Below are 25,145 nucleotides of genomic sequence, written 5' to 3' on the forward strand. Positions count from 1 at the left end.
ATCATAACTACATGCAGGAAAATGTATACGTTTAAAAATGTCATTTTCTGACCCCTATAACTTTTTTATTTTTCCACATACAGGGTGGTATGAGGACTCATTTTTTGCTCCGTGATCTGAAGTTTTTATCGGTATGATTTTTGTTTTGATCGGACTTTTTGATCACTTTTTATTCATTTTTTAATGGTATAAAAAGTGACCAAAAATGCGCTTTTTTTTAGTTCGGACATTTACGCACGTAGCGATACCACATATGTTTATTTTAATTTTTTTTACACTGTTTTATTTTTTTTTATGGGAAAAGGGAGGTGATTCAAACTTTTATTAGGGAAGGGGTTAAATGACCTTTATTAACACTTTTTTTTTACATTTTTTTTGCAGTGTTATAGGTCCCATAGGGACCTATAACATTGCACAGACTGATCTTTTACACAGATCACAGGCGTGTATTAACACGCCTGTGATCAGTGTTATCGGCGCTTGACTGCTCCTGCCGGATCTCAGGCACGGAGCAGTCATTCGCCGATCGGACACCGAGGAGGAAGTTAAGGGCCCTCCCGGTGTCCTGTCAGCTGTTTGGGACGCCGCGATTTCACCGCGGCGGTCCCGAACAGCCCGACTGAGCAGCCGGGTCACTTTCACTTTCACTTTAGAAGCTTCTAAAGGGTTAATACCGCACATCGCCGCGATCGGCGATGTGTGGTATTAGCCGCGGGTCCCGGCCGTTGATGAGTGCCGGGACCGACGCGATATGATGCGGGATCGCGGCGCGATCCCGCTTCATATCGCGGGAGCCGGCGCAGGACGTAAATATACGTCCTGCATCGTTAAGGGGTTAAAGTCTGTGCAAGAGATGGGGGGGGGGGGGGGAATGTGCTGTGGACAAGTAGGGAGACACCTAGTGGCAGCTTTTTTAAACACAAAACATAGAAAACTTCATTTTTTTTTTTTGTAACATAGTACATTAGAAAGATTTTTTATTTACCATAAGGAGTGAAATAGCAAAAATTGGTTTTCATGACCGTGCCCATTTAATGTTCAGTGACTCACCAGCATAATTGGCCATGGCTAGCAACTGTGATTAACATGTCATTACACACTCCGCCTGGACTTTTCTCTGTTTAAATGGACAAGGACAAGTCATATCTGCAGCTCAGTGAAACATTGGCCACAGCAGTGTTCCGCACCAGAGGAGCAAGGTTCATTTTTATTCAAGCAGGCAGCCAGGGTATATTGTAAAAACATTATTTTCCCTTGCTCTTCTGAGTGTTGCTGTGTAAGAGGGGGCGTGAAAGAGGAGTTACAAAAACTGTGATTATCTGTTGTGCGGAGTGAATCTGTGGAGTGGGTGCGACTGCCTATAGCCCACATTCATATTTTGAGTAAGTTTTTCTCTTTTGCACATAGTGGGATAACTGTTAGAGTTTAAACACCCTTTTTCATATTTTTTTTTTTTCTCTGTTCCACCTCTAGGGGGAGGAGGAGTAGATTGGGCACAGGTGTATAAATCTTAGCTTGGGACTCTTATTGAGAGCTTGCTCTTCTGAGTGTTGCTGTGTAAGAGGGGGCGTGAAAGAGGAGTTACAAAAACAGGAGTTTGAAAGCAGGAGGTTGAGATCGCTGTGAGTGTTCATTTCTGAACCCACAAGGTCTACAAAAAATTTTAAGTGTAATTTTGACTGTCTGTTTTTTCCTATACATTTGTGAAATCCCTATAACTAGATGGCCTCCATGTTGGAAAATGAAGTCCAATGTACATCCTGTTCAATGTATGCAATCCTTGAACAACAGTTTGAGGGTGCATATTGTTGTGCGAGATGTGTGCTAGTTGTCCGTTTGGAAGCCCAGATCCTGCATCTAGAGGGGCGACTGGCAACAATGAGAAGCATTAACAACATGGAGAGGAGTCTCCTGCTCACTGAGCAGGCACTCTCGGGAATAGAGGTGGGGAGGACAGTGGGACGGAGTTGCAGGACAGTCAGGTAGTTAGCTGGGTTACAGTTAGAAAGAGGGGTAGGGGAAAAAGTGTCAGGGAGGCTAGTCCTGAACTGGCACACCCCAACAAGTTTGCCCGCTTGGCAGATGAGGGGGATGCCATTACAGAGCTAGCAGAACTGCAGCAGGTTACCGCCTCTGACCGCCAGGGGGGTGTCTGCTCCAGTAAGGAGGGAGGGAGGAGTACAGGGCAGGCCAGACAGGTACTAGTGGTGGGGGACTCAATTATTAGGGGGACAGACAGGGCAATCTGTCACAAAGACCGGGATCGCCGAACAGTGTGTTGTCTGCCTGGCGCACGAGTTCGGCACATCGCGGATCGGGTTGACAGGTTGCTGGGCGGGGCTGGAGAGGACCCAGCAGTCATGGTACATATTGGCACCAATGACAAAGTAAGAGGTAGGCGGAGTGTCCTTAAAAATGATTTCAGGGACTTAGGCCGCAAGCTTAAGGCAAGGACCTCCAAGGTAGTATTTTCTGAAATACTACCAGTACCACGAGCCACACCAGAGAGGCAGCGGGAGATCAGGGAGGTAAACAAGTGGCTCAGAAGCTGGTGTAGGAAGGAAGGGTTTGGGTTCATGGAGAACTGGGCTGACTTCGCTGTCGGTTACCGGCTTTACCGTAGGGACGGGCTGCACCTCAATGGGGAGGGTGCAGCTTTGCTTGGGGAGAAGATGGCTAGAAGGGTGGAGGAGTGTTTAAACTAGGGACTTGGGGGGAGGGAACCTACAGCAAAGAGGGGGAAGATAGTGTAGATAGAGAGGTGGGAATTATAAATGTACCTGGGGGTGGAGCGGAGGGAGGGGTTAGAATAGTTAATAGGAATAGGCTTCATAGGAAAATAAAACTTACACCCTTGAATCCCATTAACCCCAATAACATAAAGGATGGAAATGTAAAGTGTATGTTCACAAATGCCAGAAGCCTAGCAAATAAAATGGGGGAGCTTGAGGCCTTGATACTGGAGGAACATATTGATATAGTTGGGGTCACTGAGACATGGCTGGACTCCTCGCATGACTGGGCTGTCAATCTGCAGGGGTTTACATTGTTTCGCAAGGATAGAATGAACAGAAAAGGTGGTGGAGTCTGTCTGTATGTAAGAAGTGGTATGAAAGTCAGTGTGAACGATGCCATAGTGTGTGATGATTTTGAGGAGGTGGAATCACTGTGGGTAGAATTACAAAAGGAGGGAAATACTGAAAAAATAATATTTGGGTAATCTACAGACCCCCTAATATCACTGAGGAGATAGAAGTTCGGCTTCATAAACAAATAGAGAGGGCCGCCCGGGCAGGTACAGTGGTAATAATGGGAGATTTTAACTATCCAGATATAGATTGGGGTCCGGGGTTGGCTAAAACTACAAAGGGGCGACAATTCCTAAATTTATTGCAGGATAATTTTATGGGCCAGTTTGTGGAGGACCCAACAAGAAGTGATGCCTTGTTGGATCTGATCATTTCCAACAACGCAGAGCTGGTTGGTAATGTAACTGTGCGGGAAAACCTTGGTAATAGCGACCACAATATAGTTACTTTTGACTTAAAATGTAGAAAACAAAGACAGGCGGGGAAGGCAAAAACATATAACTTTAAAAAGGCAAACTTCCCTGGGCTGAGGGCTGCACTACAGGACATAGACTGGGGGGAGGTGTTGTCAAATACTGATACAGAAGGTAAATGGGACATCTTTAAATCAACTCTAAATAACTATACATCTAAATATATACCAAAGGGGAACAAATATAAACGATTAAAACTAAATCCTACATGGCTGACACATGATGTTAAAAGAGCAATAAACAACAAAAAAATAGCCTTCAAAAAATACAAATCTGATCGGTCAGCGATAACATTTAAACAGTACAAAGAGCTTAATAAAATCTGTAAAAATGTAATAAAAACAGCAAAAATTCAAAACGAGAGACAGGTGGCCAAAGAAAGCAAAACTAATCCTAAATATTTTTTTAGATATATAAATGCAAAAAAACCAAGGACAGAGCATGTAGGACCCCTTAATAATGATAATGGGGAGGTTGTCACAGGCGATCAAGAGAAAGCGGAGCTACTGAATGGGTTCTTTAGTTCTGTATACACTATGGAAAAAGGAGCTGACATTGGCCAGGTCAGTGCTGGTAACACATCATGTAATGTACTGAACTGGCTTAATGTAAGGTAAGTTAAGTGATATAAATGTAAGCAAATCCCCAGGGCCGGATGGACTACACCCAAGAGTTCTTAGAGAGGTAAGTTCAGTAATATCTGTACCCCTGTTCATGATATTTAGAGATTCTCTGGTGTCAGGTATTGTGCCAAGGGACTGGCGCAAGGCGAATGTGGTGCCAATCTTCAAAAAGGGCTCTAGGTCTTCCCCAGGAAACTATAGACCGGTAAGTTTAACGTGCATTGTGGGTAAATTGTTTGAAGGACTTATAAGGGATTACATACTGGAATACATAGGGGATAATTGTATTATAAGTGATAGCCAGCATGGGTTTACTAAGGATAGAAGTTGTCAAACCAATCTAATTTGCTTTTATGAAGAAGTGAGTAGAAGCCTTGACAGAGGAATGGCTGTGGTCACTGGTAGAGTCACTGGTAGAGAAGGATCTGGGTGTACTTGTAGATCACAGACTACAGAATAGCATGCAATGTCAGGCTGCTGCTTCCAAAGCCGGCAGGATATTGTTATGTATCAAAAGAGGCATGGACTCAAGGGACAGGGACATAATACTCCCCCTTTATAAAGCATTGGTACGGCCTCACCTGGAATATGCTGTTCAGTTTTGGGCACCTGTCCATAAAAGGGACACTGCGGAGTTGGAAAGGGTGCAGAGACGCGCGACTAAACTAATATGGGGCATGGAACATCTTAGCTATGAGGAGCGATTAAAGGAGTTACAATTGTTTAGTCTTGAGAAGAGACATTTAAGGGGGGATATGATAAACGTATATAAGTATATTAATGGCCCATACAAAAAATATGGAGAAAAACTGTTCCAGGTTAAACCCCCCCAAAGGACGAGGGGGCACTCCCTCCGTCTGGAGAAGAAAAAGTTTAGTCTCAAGGGGCGACACGCCTTCTTTACCGTGAGGACTGTGAATTTATGGAACGGTCTACCTCAGGAACTGGTCACAGCAGGAACAATTAACAGCTTTAAAACAGGATTAGATACATTCATGGAACAAAATAACATTAATGCTTATGAAGAAATATAAAATCCCATCCCTTCCCCAATATCGCGCCACACCCCTACCCCTTAACGACGCAGGACGTATATTTACGTCCTGCGCCGGCTCCCGCGATATGAAGCGGGATCGCGCCGCGATCCCGCATCATATCGCGTCGGTCCCGGCGCTAATCAACGGCCGGGACCCGCGGCTAATACCACACATCGCCGATCGCGGCGATGTGCGGTATTAACCCTTTAGAAGCGGCGGTCAAAGCTGACCGCCGCTTCTAAAGTGAAACTGAAAGTGACCCGGCTGCTCAGTCGGGCTGTTCGGGACCGCCGCGGTGAAATCGCGGCGTCCCGAACAGCTGATCGGACACCGGGAGGGCTCTTACCTGCCTCCCCGGTGTCCGATCGACGAATGACTGCTCCGTGCCTGAGATCCAGGCAGGAGCAGTCAAGCGCCGATAATGCTGATCACAGGCGTGTTAATGCACGCCAGTGATCAGCATTAGAGATCAGTGTGTGTAGTGTTATAGGTCCCTATGGGACCTATAACACTGCAAATAAAAAGTAAAATAAAAGTGTTAATAAAGGTCATTTAACCCCTTCCCTAATAAAAGTTTGAATCACCCCCCTTTTCCCATAAAAAAAATAAAACAGTGTAAAAAAAATAAAAAATAAACATATGTGGTATCGCCGCGTGCGTAAATGTCCGAACTATAAAAATATATCATTAATTAAGCCGTACGGTCAATGGCGTACGCGCAAAAAAATTCCAAAGTCCAAAAAAGCGTATTTTGGTCACTTTTTATATCATTAAAAAATGAATAAAAAGTGATCAAAAAGTCCGATCAAAACAAAAATCATACCGATAAAAACTTCAGATCACGGCACAAAAAATGAGTCCTCATACCACCCCATACATGGAAAAATAAAAAAGTTATAGGGGTCAGAAGATGACATTTTTAAACGTATAAATTTTCCTGCATGTAGTTATGATTTTTTCCAGAAGTGCGACAAAATCAAACCTATATAAGTAGGGTATCATTTTAACCGTATGGACCTACAGAATAATGATAAGGTGTAATTTTTACCGAAATATGCACTGCGTAGAAACGAAAGCCCCCAAAAGTTACAAAATGGCGTTTTTTTTTCGATTTTGTCGCACAATGATTTTTTTTTCCGTTTCGCCGTGCATTTTTGGGTAAAATGACTAATGTCACTGCAAAGTAGAATTGGTGACGCAAAAAATAAGCCATAATATGGATTTTTAGGTGGAAAATTGAAAGGGTTATGATTTTTAAAAGGTAAGGAGGAAAAAACGAAAGTGCAAAAACGGAAAAACCCTGAGTCCTTAAGGGGTTAATTCCCTGGTTGAACTTGATGGACATATGTCTTTTTTCGACCGTACTAACTATGTAACTATGTAACTAGAGTATTCCTTCAACTTCTTCACTCTTTCACTGCTGCTACTTCCACTGCTACACCGACACGGTCCCAGCTGCAAAACTTTTCACTATGTCTTTGTCGGCACAAGACCTGTCCAATCAACTAATCCCTCGCTAAGGTCGGACATCAATATAGCCATTGACTGGATGAGAGGGATATTCCTTGTGCTGACACAAGTGCTAACAGCAGGGACTGACATCACATCAGCAGGAAAGAGAGGAAGAATTTTTTTGTCCATATACCTGTGTGACGTGAGCAACAGGTAAATAAAAAAAATACTAAACATTTTCCAATTACCAGTCCTAAACATAATATCATTAAAATCCTAAATTTAGCAACATATACCGTATTACTTTGGCTTTGAATGTACCTCTGTTTTGATTTCTTCCTCTTTGCGCAACTTCACTTGCTTCTTCAAACCATCTTGAAAGCATGTCAGACATTCTTTGCATTAAAGATGCATTAGTCACCTGATCACCTAAAGATAAGTAATTTATGGTTTATATATTTAACAAATGAATGTAGATGCAAATCAAAAAAATAATTCAGTAATTATAATACCTTGTAATACCTTTTTTATTGGACTAACAGAATTTTGTAGAGACAAGCTTTCGGGATTCTTCCCTTTATCAAGTCTAAAGCAAATCTAAGCTCACAAGCAGAAGACACAGGTTACATCTTACAAATATGCAGGGGTTAAGACAATAGGTGTGGATAATTCACACTAAGATGGGCCATAAATTGTCCTGCTATATGAACATAGCCTACATAAATAAGGATGAGAAAAAGGGGGGAGGGGGGAGCAGGGGATAGACTGTAATTAAGCAGGACAAAGTGAGATGCAGAAGAGAAGACAGTACAGGTTATAAGAGAATACAGTACAGGTTATAAGAAATAAGAAACCGCCATAAAGAAAATGACTACTGCACCCCAGTTGGACATCATTTTACCCAAACAGGCCACTCCATACATGAATTTACAATCAGGATACTGAGAGGGAACTTCAAAAACACACAAGAGATCAAGACATTTGAAGACAAAATGATACTGTTTTTTGACTCGAAAAACAGGGGACTCAATGTGGATTTGAGCTTCTTATCTCATTATCAATATTTCTTATAACCTGTACTGTATTCTCTTATAACCTGTATTGTCTTCTCTTTTGCATCTCACTTTGTCCTGCTTAATTACAGTCTATCCCCTGCTCCCCCCTCCCTCCCCCCTATTTATGTAGTCTATGTTCCCATAACAGGACAATTTATGGCCCATCTTAGTGTGAATTCTCCACATCTATTGTCTTAACCCCTGCATATTTGTGAGATGTAACCTGTGTCTTCTGCTTGTGAGCTTAGATTTGCTTTAGACTTGATAAAGGGAGGAATCCCAGAAGCTTGTCTCTACAAAATTCTGTTAGTCCAATAAAAAAGGTATGACAAGATACTGAAATTTTTATTTTATTTGCATCTGCATCACTGGACTAATACGGCAACTCAAATTTACTACACAAATGAATGTCAAATACAGAGCTTAACCAACTGTATATTTGTTTAAAGATACTTTTTGATCAGAGTATAGTGTAAAGTCAAAACTACTCTGCCTCAAGCTATCAAAAAAAATAAAAAAAAATTTGACATGAATTCTAGAGTCTTACATGCCTTCTGCTTAACCCCTTAACGACGCAGGACGTATATTTACGTCCTGCGCCGGCTCCCGCGATATGAAGCGGGATCGCGCCTCGATCCCGCATCATATCGCGTCGGTCCCGGCGCTAATCAACGGCCGGGACCCGCGGCTTATACCACACATCGTCGATCGCGGCGATGTGCGGTATTAACCCTTTAGAAGCGGCGGTCAAAGCTGACCGCCGCTTCTAAAGTGAAACTGAAAGTATCCCGGCTGCTCAGTCGGGCTGTTCGGGACCGCCGCGGTGAAATCGCGGCGGCCCGAACAGCTGATCGGACACCGGGAGGGCTCTTACCTGCCTCCTCGGTGTCCGATCGACGAATGACTGCTCCGTGCCTGAGATCCAGGCAGGAGCAGTCAAGCGCCGATAATGCTGATCACAGGCGTGTTAATTCCGCGCCAGTGATCAGCATAGGAGATCAGTGTGTGCAGTGTTATAGGTCCCTATGGGACCTATAACACTGCAAAAAAAAAGTTAAAAAAAAGTGTTAATAAAGGTCATTTAACCCCTTCCCTAATAAAAGTTTGAATCACCCCCCTTTTCCCATAAAAAAAATAAAACAGTGTAAAAAAATAAATAAATAAACATATGTGGTATCGCCGCGTGCGTAAATGTCCGAACTATAAAAATATATCATTAATTAAGCCGTACGGTCAATGGCAAAAAAATTCCAAAGTCCAAAAAAGCGTATTTTGGTCACTTTTTATAACATTAAAAAATGAATAAAAAGTGATCAAAAAGTCCGATTAAAACAAAAATCATACCGATAAAAACTTCAGATCACGGCGCAAAAAATGAGTCCTCATACCGCCCTGTACGTGGAAAAATAAAAAGTTATAGGGGGTCAGAAGATGACATTTTTAAACGTATACATTTTCCTGCATGTAGTTATGATTTTTTCCAGAAGTGCGACAAAATCAAACCTATATAAGTAGGGTATCATTTTAACCGTATGGACCTACAGAATAATGATAAGGTGTAATTTTTACCGAAATATGCACTGCGTAGAAACGGAAGCCCCCAAAAGTTACAAAATGGCGTTTTTTTTCGATTTTGTCGCACAATTATTTTTTTTTCCGTTTCGCCATGCATTTTTGGGTAAAATTACTAATGTCACTGCAAAGTAGAATTGGTGACGCAAAAAATAAGCCATAATATGGATATTTAGGTGAAAAATTGAAAGGGTTATGATTTTTAAAAGGTAAGGAGGAAAAAACGAAAGTGCAAAAACGGAAAAACCCTGAGTCCTTAAGAGGTTAAAGGAAAACTGTCAGCTTGCTCCCCCCAGCACTAACCAGCGGTACTGACTTCTCCCTGCTTTGTAATGAAGAAGGAGAGGCAGAGGGAGGGAAGGAAAATTGATGAGCAGGGCAGCCGCTGATGCCAGAGTGCCAGTTACCCCGCCTGTGCCATTTAGCAACTAATTAGCATATACGGAAAAACAAAGATTTCGGCCGAACGGCCAGGTGGATCTGGGCACAGTAGGCATAAAACTGATCAGCGTCCCCCACACTATCAGACAGTACTGCTGGTTAGTGCAGGGGGAGCAAGCTGACAGTTTTACTTTAAAGAGAAACTGACAAGCTGTTCACCCGCTCTTAACCCAATGACTGGGTTATAGTGCAAGTGAACAGATTTAAAAAGAGTGGTGACTGCAATACGAGCAGTAGTTTCAGGTCTTCTTTTTTCTAGCTGCACTGCACATCGCTGGCAACATTTGCATATTTATTACAGAGATAGGAATATGGAGGAGGCAGGAGAGCGTGGTGATCCAGCTCCCCACCTCTATTGCGCAATTCAGATAGAAGAAAGAAGACCTATAACTGAATCTAATGCTCAGATTGCTGTAAGTCACCCTCTTTTTAAAGCTGCTCATTTGCACCAGTATATTGGGTTTAGTGTGCGTAAACAGTTTGTCAGTTTCTCTTAAAAGAAACACTGTACACAAAACTATTACACTGTGTGTATGGCCTGTGTTAGAGGATTCCTGCTACATGCTTTTGCAACAAAGTAACAGGTCTTATTTAAAATGTTTCTCTCATTTTGTTATAGCAGAATGCACCTTACACATATCCGTTGTAACAAACATACAATGTTATTGTTTTAACCTACAGACCTTCTTTACATATTTTCTCAGCATGATGCTAGCATATATTCAGTGATTTATCATTAAGTAGATGATTGCTGGAAGCAAGCATGAATGTGGGATCAGACAATATAGGGGTTGTTGTCTGTTTCCAGAGATGCAATGGTTTACATTAAAGCTATATAAACAAAAGGAAATGGTTATTTAAAACATATTTCAGTTAAATGGGTACTCTCATAAAAAAAAAAAAAAAATGTATTAAAAAGATTATGTAAAAAAATAATAATTTTCTAATATATTTTATTTAAAAACAAATCATGTTTTATGTGTTTTTTTTTACATTTGTAATCCTGGCCACTAGGTGTCACCCTATATGGCTCAGGATTACTTTTCCTCCCCTCACGTTCAGCACGTTCGGACCAACGCTGGCCGGGCAGCGTGGCCCAGCGTGGTCCGAAACGCGCGTTCACATGAATGAGGAGAGGGAGATGCAAGCGGGTGGGGATATTTAAATTGGGCGCACTGCGCGCTGTGCTCGTGCTCTGCCTGTTTCCTATACAGGCAGAGAGTGAGTACATTGCTCGTTCGCGCGAGCAACAGGAAAGAGAGAAGACGGGCGGAAGCGATCCCCGACCAGGCTTCAGATGACGTTGTGTCTGCTGGGACTGCCCACTTCCTGTCCTCGCCAGAGAGCTCAACTCTGAGCTCCTCTAGCCGTCCTAGATAAGGTAATTTCATGGGGATTTGGGCAGAAATAAAGACAGGGATAGATGTAGTTAGTGTCAGGGACAGATGGGGAGGGGGAATAGGGAAATTTAATTTAGTGATAGCTACTATTTAACTCATTCAGTTAACTCATTTATGTTGGGTCTATAATATTCAGATATATTGATCGCTATATCAATACTCATATGCCTTTGCTAAATGCTATTTGCTAAAAGATTTTGATAAAATATTGCATTAAGTCAAAACATTTCAGCTTGCTCTTTGCCTGTAATTAAGATGAGAACCTAGGGATGGTCACACAAAACAAACTACCCTAGGGTAGTAGGGGACCAATATGACCAAAATTACTAAACCCCTGGGCCTAAGCCCGGGGGGGGGGGGGGGGGAAACCCTGTTGGTCTACCCCTAAAATGTAACCTTTACTGTACCAGTTAAAAAGTATAATCCCAACAAAGTGAATTAAAACTGATAGTGAAATGATCTAGTGTAAGTGCAATGGATTACAGGAGACTGTCTACAATTGTTATCGCTGAAAGGCGATAAATTGAAGGCTCAATCTATAAAAAGGCAGCGTAAGAGAAGAATTCATTTAACCCCAACGGTGATTGGCGGTCCACAATGGTAGATGGCGGTCCACAATGGTAGATCAGAGGATCTTAAATTTGATGGCGGTCCACAATGGTGGCGGTCCACAATGGTAGATCAGAGGATCTTAAATTTGTGGGACTATGTCAATTAAAACTGGGTCCCCATAAGGGAAATATAGACACCTGTCTACTACAAGAGGAAGCCAGGTGGATTTGGCGATTACACAGCCAATCAATTTATCGCCTTTCGGCGTTTTGTATATATGTTTTCCCAATATTAACTAACTTGGCAGCTGCTAGACACAGTTATATCAGATCACCTTTCCCGTGTCCACTGTGGACAATTTGAGTATGTCCTTTAATAGTACCTAATCAGTTCCTTATTATCCTAATCAACTTAGCATGTGTGACAACATAGAGAGTTCATTAAGCGATTTTGGTGTGACAACACAGTGAGTTAAGTTATTTTTCACTTCCCATTAATTAATATTTATTATCCCCTACCTTTTGTGGGTCTCTTATATGTATTTTGTTTTGTATAGCAGGTATTTAATTTCTTATTTTTTCCCCTAGAGTGGTAATAATTCTATATTAGTGACACTTTAGATTATATTATATTGTTTTGTATTAGATTAACATTTTTATACATTAAGAGTACACATCTGTATGGTCACAAGCTATTATGCACTGTTTATATTGTATTAGATCATTCAAAGCACAAAGAGTGACTGCAGATCAGAATTCACTTTATTGATACAAAAATGATTAAAAAGGACATATACTCAACAACAAACATTTACAGACACTTAAAATACTGGTCAACATGATAGGAGACTGCACAGAAATTGGCGCTGTACATAATTACAAATAGAATAGATTAAGAAATACTACCTTAACACTCAAGTGAGTCAAGGAAACTAGATGATAACATATCAACCTAAAGTAACATATTAATAATTTACCCAGTGGTGAACAAAGTAAGATGTAGCGCGCCAAGGCCCGACGTTTCGCCACCCTGTGGCTTCTTCCGGGGCGTGAGCTAAACCTGGTTCAGTCCATCTTAAATATACATCCCCAACCAATCATCAATGACTATAGGGACCACAGGGGCGCGTCACCGCTATCGTGAGAATGGACCGAGCGCAACACCAGATGCGCTTATCTATGACATGAGGCGGGGACACGCCTCCCTGATTGTAAGCAGCCAATGAGGGACACCCAACATGTAAACAAACAGTCACTTTGGACTGCGGCCGCGCCATCGCGAGAGGACGCCGTGCGACTAAATTAGGCGCAGGCATACTGAGAGCGAGGCGGGGGCGCATACCACGTGTCTGAAATAGCCAATACTATGGGCTGTCGTTGCAAACAAATCTCACGTGGATGCCGGCGTACACACCGGCTCCACGTAACCTAGTAACTGCCTGCGCATGCGCCCGAGAGGTAAATGCCTTGTTCTGCAAATAAGGCAAGCCCTGTTAGAGAGTGCGGGCAAAGATAGAGCATAGACTCATACAAAAGGTAGGTAACATAAATGATATGAATCCACACAGGTCAAAAAATCATCATTATGTATACAAATGCCTATATATTAGTCCTATAGCATATATATAGGTACAAACGCGTACCTGTGAAGTTAAATATGCAGATAAATATAAATATTAAGATAATTAGAAAAAAATAATAATATATATGATAAATATGTGTATAAAAAGTCCCTTTATATACTAAAAAGTGGACGTCAGTGAACCTATGCAATAGATCGTAAGTGTGGAAAACAGTGTACATGTGATGAAACCAAAACCACATGTATAATGTGTGTAAATCTGTTAAATCATGAAGATGCAAATTTGAAAAAAAAGTTAGGAATAATGAACATAGATTCCATCAGGGCCACTTAGTGTCAAACAACAATGCCAAAAAGTGAACATGCAGTGAAAAAGTGCAACACAGTGAAAAAAGTGATACAATAATACATGTGGATATACATACCAGATTAGGCCATAATTATCCCAGCGTGAAACAGAGTGCTCCAGACCTGAAAAAACAAATCTGGGCCACTTTCCAATAAAGGAACAAGAAAGGTAATTAACTTGTCTGATACCTATCTTACACCCATGCAACAACAGGTCCTGGTGCTAGGCCTGTCATTTTGTCCTGAACCTAATTTCAATCTATTTTCCACAGTGAAGGATCTCCACCTCTTCGCTCGCAAACTGGTCCTTAAAAAACTGCACATGAAACGCACTTTGATCAATTGCTATAAAAACAACCGCCGAGAGGGAGGCACTTCAAGCCTTGGAATCTTTAATTGCCAAACAGGAGGAGCAGCCCAAAGGCAGGTATCCGGAACATCTACTGCCAAAAAGTGTACGTTTTCCACCTTTAAATATGTTTCCGGCTATTGATCTGTTTGTAAAAACCGTCACCCGGGATTTACATCAACTGGATCATAGACGAGAGAGGGATAACTTGACTTACAACCAGTGTGTTGCATTACGTGAACTAAAATAGAGAAAGGATGTTGTTATAAAAGCGTCCGATAAAGGCGGTAATGTCGTCATTTGGCCTATCCAAATGTACGAAAAGGAGATGTACCAACATAGCTGTGATTCCACCTGCTACCAAAGGTTAACCTTTAATCCTTTACTCTCTTACAGAAGCGAACTAATCAATATCTTGGAACATACAAGAGCTAAAGGAATACTTACCCAGAAGCAAATGGAGGGCCTTTTGATACCCAATCTGACAATTTCTACCATCTATCTACTACCGAAGATACATAAAAACGAGAGCATGCCACCCGGACGACCCATTGTATCGGGATCCAACTCACTCAATGAACCTGCCTGTAAGTTGGTTGACTTCTTTCTTCAACCATTTGTTGAATTACTGCCCTCATACATCAAAGACTCTAATGATGTATTGAATAAAATAGAAGGCATTCAATTAGAACCAGGGATGCTGTTAGTAACTTGTGACGTTGAATCACTATATACGTCTATCAAACACGAAGATGGATTAGCAGCTGTAAAATTCTTCCTGGAATCAAGTGACATGAACCCTGATTGGTGTTGTTTCTTGTATGAATTGCTAACCTTTGTTCTTCTACATAATTTTTTTGTCTTTAAAGGGACATATTATATCCAATGCCAAGGGACGGCTATGGCGGCGGCATGTGCGCCCTCATATGACAATATCTTTATGGGCGCTTGGGAGAGGACCCTCTTTCTATGGATTCCCCACCACTACTCGAAAGAGTGGTGTGGTGGGGACGCTATATAGATGGCATTTTGATCATCTGGCAGGGTACCCATTTAGAATTGGAGGAATTTATGAGTTTTCTGAATAGCAATTACCGTAATATATGTTTGACGTATTAGGCCAATGATTCCTCAATAGATTTTTTAGATATCCGTATCTACAAGGACGGAGCAGGATTCCTACAGACTGATCTATATAGAAAGACGACAGCCGCTAACACACTTCTTCATGCCTCCTCTGCCCACCCCGGACATCTCACGAAGAATATACCGGTAGGACAGTTCCTACGAGCTAGACGACTATGCTCGACCATTGAAGACTTTGAGAGACAAGCACTTGATTTGAAAATGCGCTTTAGAGAACGAGGATATAGTGGACGAAGTATTCAACGAGCTTACAACAGGGCAAAAAACAGCGACAGGATGGCTCTTCTACAAAAGAAAAAGGTAAGCTCTAACAGGGATGAAATTAGATGCATTATGGATACATCCAAGAGTGACAAAGTGAGAGACATTATGAAACGACATTGGTCTATATTGCTCACTGATGAGGCTCTGTCAAGATCTTTAACCCCTAGTCCGAGTATCACTTACCGACGGGTGAGAAATCTGAAGGACACATTGGTACATAGTTTCTACTTACCCAAAGAGGATGATTTCATTTTTGGGAGCAGAGGCCCTAGGAATGGTAACACACCTTGTGGAAAATGTGTAGCATGTCCTAATATGGACAGGACAATGTCCTTTCATAATGCCACAAAAAGCAGAATCTTTGAAATCAGACATCCCATTAACTGTGCGAGCATGTGAGAGATATTGAATTGGCCAAAAATGAATCAGATAGTTATGCCCTGAAAAGTATTCCGCGACACTTCAAATTAAAACATGATTGCGACAGCTCACTGCTTCGGTTCAGAGGGATTGATCACATTGCTGAAGGTCCTCGGAAGGGCAACTGGCCCAAGACCTTAGCTCAGAAAGAGACCAAATGGATTTTTCAGCTTGAAACTATGGCGCCAATGGGCCTTAATGAAACCAACAGCTATGCTCCGTTTCTGTGACATTCTCTGTTCGTCTCAATTCAGCATTTGGTTTTTAATTCATTTGATTTTAATTTGTATGTATATGTTTTTTTTAATGCTTACTTTATTATTACTATTTTTCAGATTTAGGTAGTCCACAAAAACATCTGTATATCCCACAAAGATTTCTAGCCAAGGGGTGCACTAAGGACTTCATTCATCATCACTGAATTATTGTACTTTTCTCTTTGAATCCTGGGAGCTGGACTTATGCTTTGTTGTAATTTATCGATCTATCACGACCAGGTACTTCCGAGGGCGTGATCACCATTAGTATAAACTGGATGTCTATATATTGGCATATTCTGCACTTTATTAATTGTTTTATCTATAATATGAATATTTTTAAGTTATTGTCCCTTCTATTTTCATGCACTTTGTCACACCCTTTTCTGTGAAAGTGGCCCAGATTTGGTTTTTCAGGTCTGGAGCACTCTGTTTCACGCTGGGATAATTATGGCCTAATCTGGTATGTATATCTACGTGTATTATTGTATCACTTTTTTCACTGTGTTGCACTTTTTCACTGCATGTTCACTATTTGGCATTGTTGTTTGACACTAAGTGGCCCTGATGGAATTGGCCACTCCATCAGTATCTATATTCATTATTCCTAACTTTTTTTCAAATTTGCATCTTCATGATTTAACAGATTTACACACATTATAAATGTGGTTTTGGTTTCATCACATGTACACTGTTTTTCACACTTACGATCTATTGCATAGGTTCACTGACGTCCACTTTTTAGTATATAAAGGGACTTTTTATACACATATTTATCATATATTATTATTTTTTCTAATTATCTTAATATTTATATTTATCTGCATAGTTAACTTCACAGGTACACATTTGTACCTATATATATGCTATAGGACTAATATATAGGCATTTGCATACACAATGATGATTTTTTGACCTGTGTGGATCCATATCATTTATGTTAACTACCTTTTGTATTTGTCTATGCTCTATCTTTGCCCGCACTCTCTAACAGGGCTTGCCTTATTTGCAGGACGAGGCGTTTACCTCATGGGTGCATGCGCAGGCAGTTACTAGGTTACGTGGAGCCGGTGTGTACGCCGGCATCCACGTGAGGTTTGTTTACAACGACAGCCCATAGTATTGGCTGTTCCAGACACGTGGTATGCGCCCCTGCCTCGCTCTCAGTAAGCCTGCGCCTAATTTAGTCGCACAGCGTTCTCTCGTGATGGCGAGGCCGCAGTCCAACGTGACTGTTTACATGTTCGGTGTCCCTCATTGGCTGCTCACAATCACGGAGGCGTGTCCCCGCCTCGCTTCATGGATAAGCGCTTCTGGTGTTGCGCTCGGTCCATTCTCACGATAGCGGTGACGCGCCCCCCGTGATCCCGATAGTCGTTGATGATTGGTTGGAGATGTATATTTAAGATGGACTGAACCAGGTTTAGATCACACCCTGGAAGAAGCCACAGGGTGGCGAAACGTCAGGCCTTGGCACGCTACATCTTACTTTGTTCACCACTGGGTAAATTATTAATATGTTACTTTAGGTTGATATGTTATCATCTAGTTTCCTTCACTCACTTGAGTGTTAAGGTAGTACTTCTTAATCTATTCTATTTGTAATTATGTACAGCGCCAATTTCTGTGCAGTCTCCTATCATGTTGACCAGTATTTTAAGTGTCTGTAAATGTGAGTATATGTCCTTTTTAATCATTTTTGTATCAATAAAGTGAATTCTGATCTGCAGTCTCGCTTTGTGCTTTGAATGATTTAATGTTGTTCTAGCGTGAGATCTAGTACTCAGTAAGGGGAATTTCTGTGGCATGTATATAATAAGACTTAGCCCCTTTTGTTTGTTTTATATATACATATTATACAAAGTTATCCTTCTACATGCTCTATATATACATATCAGTATTAAGCTATTCCTTTTTCAGTGTGGACATCCAGACTGTAGTAATGAGGAAGATATGGACTGAGCTCGTATTTGGTCTAAGTGCCAACACATGCACAGTTTGCTCCTTGAAGCAAGTGTTACATTTAAGTTCCTGCGCATGAGATAAAAAGACGATCGCAAGTATAGAAGTCTCTCACAGTGCGCGGTGGACATGCGAAGCACATTGTGATGATACAGGCACAGAACATCGGCACCATAAGGATGACGGAGTGCGGCGTATATACCTCACATTCCAAAACAGGACACAGCGCATCTATGATTGGTGAGTTCAGCACCTTACTCAGGTGTTTTTTTTTTTTTTTAAATCAGATATTTTTATTAAGGTTTCAAAGTATAACACATTTAAACAGCAACATACAGTGCCCAACAATTCCCCGCCCCCCCCCCCCCCCCCACACAGAACAAATCCGTCTCAACCCACCCCCACATAAACTCCTCAGCCCTTAATAGCATGAAAGTACAATCCTGCTCCCTCAATCCCACTATAAAAATACAGGTGAAAAGTAAAGCTCACACTCCTATACCCATGCAGCAGCACACCATCAGCCAGTTCCCATCAGGTCACACAAACTCCAACCTCCACAAATAGCACGAGGGCAAGCACATCCACAAGTCACCACCGCCACAGCTCACAAGCCATCCCCACAGCACATAACTACATACCAACAGCATACCTCCCCTTAAGTGGCCCTCACAGGGGGAATCAAACCTCTGTACCCAGGGACACCAGATACCATCACATTTTTTCTCCGCTTTGCGTTTGACATAGATTCCTTTTTCCATCCGAGCCACATGCGTTATCCGCGTGATGAGATCAGCCACCTCCGGAGGAGAGGATCTGATCCAAAATTGCTTCCTGGCCTGATAAAAAATTCTCAGAATCCCTATCTCCACCATTGAAGGCTCTCGACTACATCCTATCAACCCAAGCAGACATTTCCTGGGGTCCCTAGATACAGTTATTCCATAGACCGATCTAATGAGTTGTAGCACCCCAGTCCAATATGTAGTCAAACAAGGACACGACCACATCATATGTACAAGGTGTGCCTCCACCTCGGGCAGGTAGAGCCAGACTGCATCCCAATTCTGTGGAGGAAAAGTGGAGTCTTATACACTCTGTGTATAAAAAACAGTTGAGACAGACAGTAAGATTCAGACACCGACAGGAAGGGGGTAAGCGCCAGTACAATACTCCACTCCTCGTCAGTCAGAATCCCAAGGTCTCTCTCCCATTTGGATCTAACCGTTAAAGGGAAGCCCGCATGATAAAAGGAAAGTAACTCCCCATATAGCCCGAAAATCATCCCAGCCGATTCTCACCTCCGTACAACTGATTCTAACATCCCATTAGAATGTACAGTTAACTGTCCCATCCGATTCTGAGACTCATAGGCATGACGGAGTTGTAAATACCGGTAAAAGGAGGAGCGTGGTAGGGCAAACTCCACCCGCAAGTCTTCAAAGGGCCGAACCACCCCCTGATCAGCTAATTGACCCAGTTCACAGAGTCCCCTCCTCTCACAGAACTCAGCATCAACAAAAGAGTTAAAAACAGGTAAGCCAGGGTTATGCCACAGCGGGGTGCAGGCAAGATAACCAGGTATGCCCAGTAGTTTTTTCGCGTGACCCCAAAGCTTACACAACATGCGAGTCATGGGGGAGGAGTCCGGAGGTCTGGTAAGAGCCCCAATCTCCAAGAAATGTAGAGGTATTCTGCCCCCGTGTTGAAGCATAAACAGTCGACCCGTAGGACCCAATGTAGATAGTGCAGCCCACCCTCTCACCTGATGCAGTTGTGATGCAATATAGTATAACCACGGATTCAATAGAGCAAGTCCTCCCGCTAATTTACCCCTCTGTAACATTTCTAGTCTAATCCTGGCAGTCTTGCCCCCCCAAACCAACTGTCTGAAAAGTCGTTGAATCCTCTGAAAGTGAGCCATCGCAATCCAAACCGGAGAATTCTGCAGGATATACATTAGCTGAGGCATAAGGACCATTTTAGCTAGATTAGTACGACCTACTACCGAGATTGGGAGCGTACACCACACCGACACTTTTTGAGAACTCCTGTCTAGAAGGGGGAGGAGATTGCAAGGAACAAAGTCATGTATGTAGGGAGTAATGTTAACCCCTAAGTACTTAAAACTAGAGACCACTTGTATTTTGGAAATAGCAATTTGAGGGATATCTGGCAAAGGATCAAGAGGCATCAAGACCGACTTATCCCAATTAATGAGGAGCCCCGAGAAGGACCCAAATTCCGCAATAAGTGACATAACTGGGGCCAGTGAGCGTGCTGTGTCCCCCATAAACAATAACATATCATCTGCATATAGGGCCACTCGTTCCTCTATAGTCCCATACCTAAACCCTGAGACATCCGGTGACCTCCGTAAAAGACAAGCCAGGGGTTCGATGGCTATAGCAAAAAGTAGGGGCGACAAGGGGCACCCCTGCCGGATACCTCTCTGTAGAGCAAATGAGGGTGAAATCTTACCATTTACCCTGAGACGGGCTACCGGACTTTGGTAGAGAAGTTTAACATAGGAGAGGAACCTATCCCCAAATCCCATGGCCCTCATTACCCCCCACAAATAATTCCATTCGACACTATCAAATGCTTTGGCAGCGTCTAATGAAAAGACTGAGCGTGCCCCCGTACCCTCCCGAGAGATCTGTAAATTAAGATACACCCTCCTAATGTTGTCCACCGTACACTTGCCAGGCATAAATCCGGTCTGGTCCCCATGGATCAGAGAGAGTATGACCCTCGCCAATCTATCAGCAAGCACCCGAGCCAGTAGCTTCACATCTGCACATAAAAGGGAGATCGGTCTATAGGAGCCAGCACATAGGGGATCCTTTCCTGGTTTTGGGATAAGAACTACTATCGCTTCCATCATGGAGCGTGGCAAGGAACCCTCTAAAACCGCTGACTCGACTACCCGCAACAGATGTGGCAGTAATACACCAGAAAAATTTTTATACACCTCACTCGGGAGGCCATCAGGACCGGGGGCCTTCTCGTTATTAGCATCTTTTAAGGCTTATTCCAGTTCCTCCAGAGAGATGGGCGAGTCCAGCTCGCCCCTCTGCTCCAAAGTAAGGGAAGGCAACCTAGCCCCACGTACATACGCCTCCAATGCCTCCTCAGTGCAGGATGCTCTAGATGAATAAGCGTCCCCATAGAAAGCCAGCATTACATTCATAATCCCCTCCTCATCAGTGAACTCATGACCTTGTTCATCCCGTAGGCAATTAATAAATGACATCCCCTGCTGTGCCCTGGCAATGGAGGCTAATAGTTTACCAGTACTTTCACCACTTTCAAAATAACGTTGCTTAACAAAAAAACGCTTATGTTCAGCCGCCTCCTCCAGGTACGTTTTATAGTCACTCTGGGCCCTCAACCAGGCAGTCTCAGTCCCCGGGGAGGGGGCCGAAACATATAGTTACATAGTTACATAGTTAGTACGGTCGAAAAAAGACATATGTCCATCAAGTTCAACCAGGGAATTAAGGGGTAGGGGTGTGGCGCGATATTGGGAAGGGATGAGATTTTATATTTTATATTTACATTCTCAGCTCCAACCACCGCCTTTCTCAACTTCTCGCCCTTTTCCCTAGTGAGAGATTTATGAATACTAATGTCCCGTATGAACAGTCCATGTAGATAAGCCTTTAGGGAGTCCCACACTGTAGAGACCGAAGCCGAACCCACATTCAGGGCAAGAAAGTCCCGGATTTCAGCAGAAATAATCTCCACAGTAGTCAACACCTGTAGCCAGAACGGGTTCAGTCTCCACAAGGGGCGCTCCCCTCCAGCACTGTCAGTAAAGTCAAGTGTAAGCCTGATGGGGGAATGATCCGAGAGTCCTCTAGCCAAATATTCTATATGTCTAACCATCCTAGCCATGTCCCCGTCACCTATCGCCAAGTCAATTCTAGAAAGGGTGCCATGCGTAGTAGAGTGACAAGAGTACTGCAGTTAAGAAGGATTGCGACAGTGCCACAAGTCAAATAGGTCAACCTCAGAGAGTAAGGTAGCAAGTCCAGTTGGTCTAGAGGGGGGGGGGGGGGCTGCAGTCCCCAGAACCTATCCACCGAAGCATCTAGGACCTGATTGAAGTCACCACAGATAAGGATAGGGGCCAAGGGGAAACCCGAAATTACAGAGAAAACCCGATGAATGACTCTACTGCTATAAGGGGGAGGGATGTACACACCCACAATGATCACGATACGGCGAGACACCTCCGCCAGCAAGCAAACATATCTACCCTCCAGGTCAATGCTAGAGGAGAGGACATTAAACGGGATAGATTTATGGATCAATAAACTGACCCCTCTAGCATGAGAAGAGAATGTAGAATGGAACGAGTGACCAACCCAGGCCCTATGAAGAACCTCAGTGGTGTCCCCCGTTAAATGAGTCTCAGTGAGACATATGACAGCCGGCTGAAAGTGTCTCACCGCATTAAAAACAGCATATCTTTTGGAAACATCTCCCAACCCCCTAACATTCCATCCTATAAAATTAAAGACCGCCATCATGCAACCAGTAACAAGTAACGACCCCAAAAACAAGAAACATACTCAAGGAGTACATGCGCACTCTCAAAGGGAGCAGTCTCGCAGAGCAGCCAGTAGTGGAGGGAGAGACGGAAAACCAGACAAACAAACAAATAACATCAAACCAACACCCAAAACTCACATACCAACACATCTTCTCTATGCACCGTGGCTCACGGCATCTAGGAGCGCAAACATACCCACAACGGCCACTGCCACACTTCAAACAGAACCAGAAAGCATACCAGGATACTGGGACCAGGTCGAGGGCATATTGCATCCAGTCAGCCAGCCAGCCAAGCATTAACATGCAGCCAGAGCACTCCTGCAAATAGTCATACGTTAACATATCTCATTTGAACTTATGGCAATACATCCCAACCCAACAGACCCCCCCCCCCCACCCCCACAAGATGAACACAAGCATTAATAGACAGTATGAAGTATAGAGCCACTAAACAAACCCCCCCCCCAACCCCACCACCCCAGCTTCAGCATCCACCCCCCCCCCCCCCCCGCAGAGAGTGGCAGTTCAAGGAAGAAAAACCAACAACATCAGCAGTTCACACAAGTGCCACGTTAGCCAGTTCAAGATATGATCAATCCGGGGCGGGTTCTGGTGAGCCCCTCCGGGCCCTCTGGCGCAGCTGAACTTCATGCGTGTCTAGCCACCGGACCGCAGCATCCACTCCGTCAAAAAAATGGGTGGTTCCTAAAGCAACCACCCTCAGCCTTGCAGGGTATAGCATAGAATATTGAATATCCAGGGAGCGCAGTCTCTTTTTAACAGCCATAAGGCAGGCGCGTTTCTTCTGCACCTCCGCCGAGAAATCCGGAAAGAAGGATATAACATGGTTGTCCACGGTTACCGGCTGTTGCTCCCTAGCCAGTTTAAGCACCAGGTCCCTGTCACGGTAATGAAGGAGTTTCACCAGCATAGATCTCGGCGGACCACCAGGAGGAAGCGGTCGCATGGGAACTCGATGGGCCCTCTCCACAGCAAAGAGAGGGGTCAGATTGGCAGCTCCAAACACCTCCTTGAGCCACTTTTCCATGTACTCCATAGGAGAGCGACCCTCACACTTTTCAGGCAGTCCTATTATCCTCACATTGTTTCGACGCAGACGATTTTCCAGATCATCTGCTTTAGCTTTGAGCATGGCTATGTCCTGACTGTGTCTAGTAGAGTCCCGGATACCACTGTATCCTCCACATCACTAACTCGTCCCTCCACTGCAGAGGTGCACTCCGCCACCTTTTGCAAATCATGGCGCATTAAGGAGATAACAGACTGCACAGTGCCCACCTGAGCAGTCAGTTGGGAGAGGGTAGAGTTGCACCTCTGTATTTCCCCAAATACTGTAGCCCTAGTAGGTTCAACTGCAGGCGCAGCAGGGGCAGCAGCCACCAGCCCAAACAAATCAGGAGGGGTACCAGGCAGCGATACATGTGATTCCGCTACAGAAGCCTGCAGAAAAGTATCATAGTCCTCCAGAGGGTCCATGGGGTCCCCATATCTACCATAGAAAGAGGGGCCTCTTTCTGAGCAGGTGAATCAGGGGGTTGTCGTCTCAGTGCAAATTTCTCCAGCTTAGCCGCCACTTCCTGCTGTAACGTCATCTTAGTCCCAGACGAAGAGGACCCACCGGCCCCCTGCTGTGAGGGGCCTGCTCCCTCCTTATTTCTCCGACCCATAACAAAGTCCAGGCAATGTAATAGTAAAAGCACACAATATGGTAGAACAGGCGTCACTGAGGTCTCTCCAACCGGATAGTCCACCAACTCAGCAGCAGCTTAATAAACAGGAAATGCCACCAGCAGGGGGTGGGGGAGTACACAGGAAATAGGGAGAACAGTCCAGCAACACAAATATGGCAGAGGGGGCAGGGGGGGGGGGGGCTCCCCCAAATCACAGTGACAGTCCAGTGAGGTGGCTCCAGCAGTCCCTCCAATAGATCAGTGGACCTCTGCAGGTTCAACAGCACAAGTGTTCTGGGAGTCTCTCCACCCGTACTCCCGAGGCGGCAGTCAGTCCCGCTCCCCCAGTACAGAGCTGTACTCACTATATTCGCAGGGACTCCGGCAAGAGCCCCCGCAGCTCCGACAGCGGTGAAGCTACTCCTCTTCTCAACTCTGCGCCGCTCTCTCCACCGGAGACTGCAGAAGAGACAGGGCTGGCCGCCTCCGCTTCCTCACACAGGCCGTCGTTCCCCGCCAGCCACAGACCAGACCGGAAGCCGAGACGGGTCCCACAGGATGAAGGGCGGGCAGTGCGGCAGGCCAGATCGCCGACCTCACCAGCTTCCCCCGCCGGGACCGGACACCAGGAGCCACCCTAGCAAGGCGTCGGAGCAGGTAAGTCCCCAGTCTCCTTCAGGAACACCGCAAAGGGGGGAAGCAGGCAGGATAGGTCACGGAGAGTCCCAGGCTCTGCGGCCTAGCACACCACAGGCCTCGAGGCACACCTCAAACTCCACCGATGGTCACAAAGGGGGCACCACAGGAGTCCACGGGGTGGTGGGGGTCCCGCCAAGAGGGACCGGAGCCTTAAAACAGCAGGATTGCAGA

At 44.0% G+C, this 25,145-nt stretch overlaps 1 protein-coding gene across 15 annotated transcripts in view; it reads right to left on the reverse strand.

The window, feature by feature from the left end:
* The window catches only part of DCAF6 (DDB1 and CUL4 associated factor 6), a 1,246,835-nt gene that overhangs the window by 710,600 nt on the left and 511,090 nt on the right, over positions 1-25,145 (reverse strand). For 14 of the 15 annotated variants that reach the window (XR_008888854.1, XM_056557692.1, XM_056557704.1 and 11 more), the window contains one exon: positions 6,996-7,103. The exons of the other annotated variant lie outside the window; for it this stretch is intronic. Coding sequence is in view for 13 of the 14 variants with exons in the window: in XM_056557692.1 (XP_056413667.1) it covers positions 6,996-7,103 (108 nt within the window). In the remaining variant the exon portion in view is untranslated. The remainder of the gene's footprint in view (positions 1-6,995; positions 7,104-25,145) is intronic. 15 annotated transcript variants of the gene reach the window in all.

Source organism: Hyla sarda, chromosome 2 (assembly GCF_029499605.1).
Source record: "Hyla sarda isolate aHylSar1 chromosome 2, aHylSar1.hap1, whole genome shotgun sequence".
In the NCBI taxonomy this organism is placed as follows: Eukaryota; Metazoa; Chordata; class Amphibia; order Anura; family Hylidae; genus Hyla; species Hyla sarda.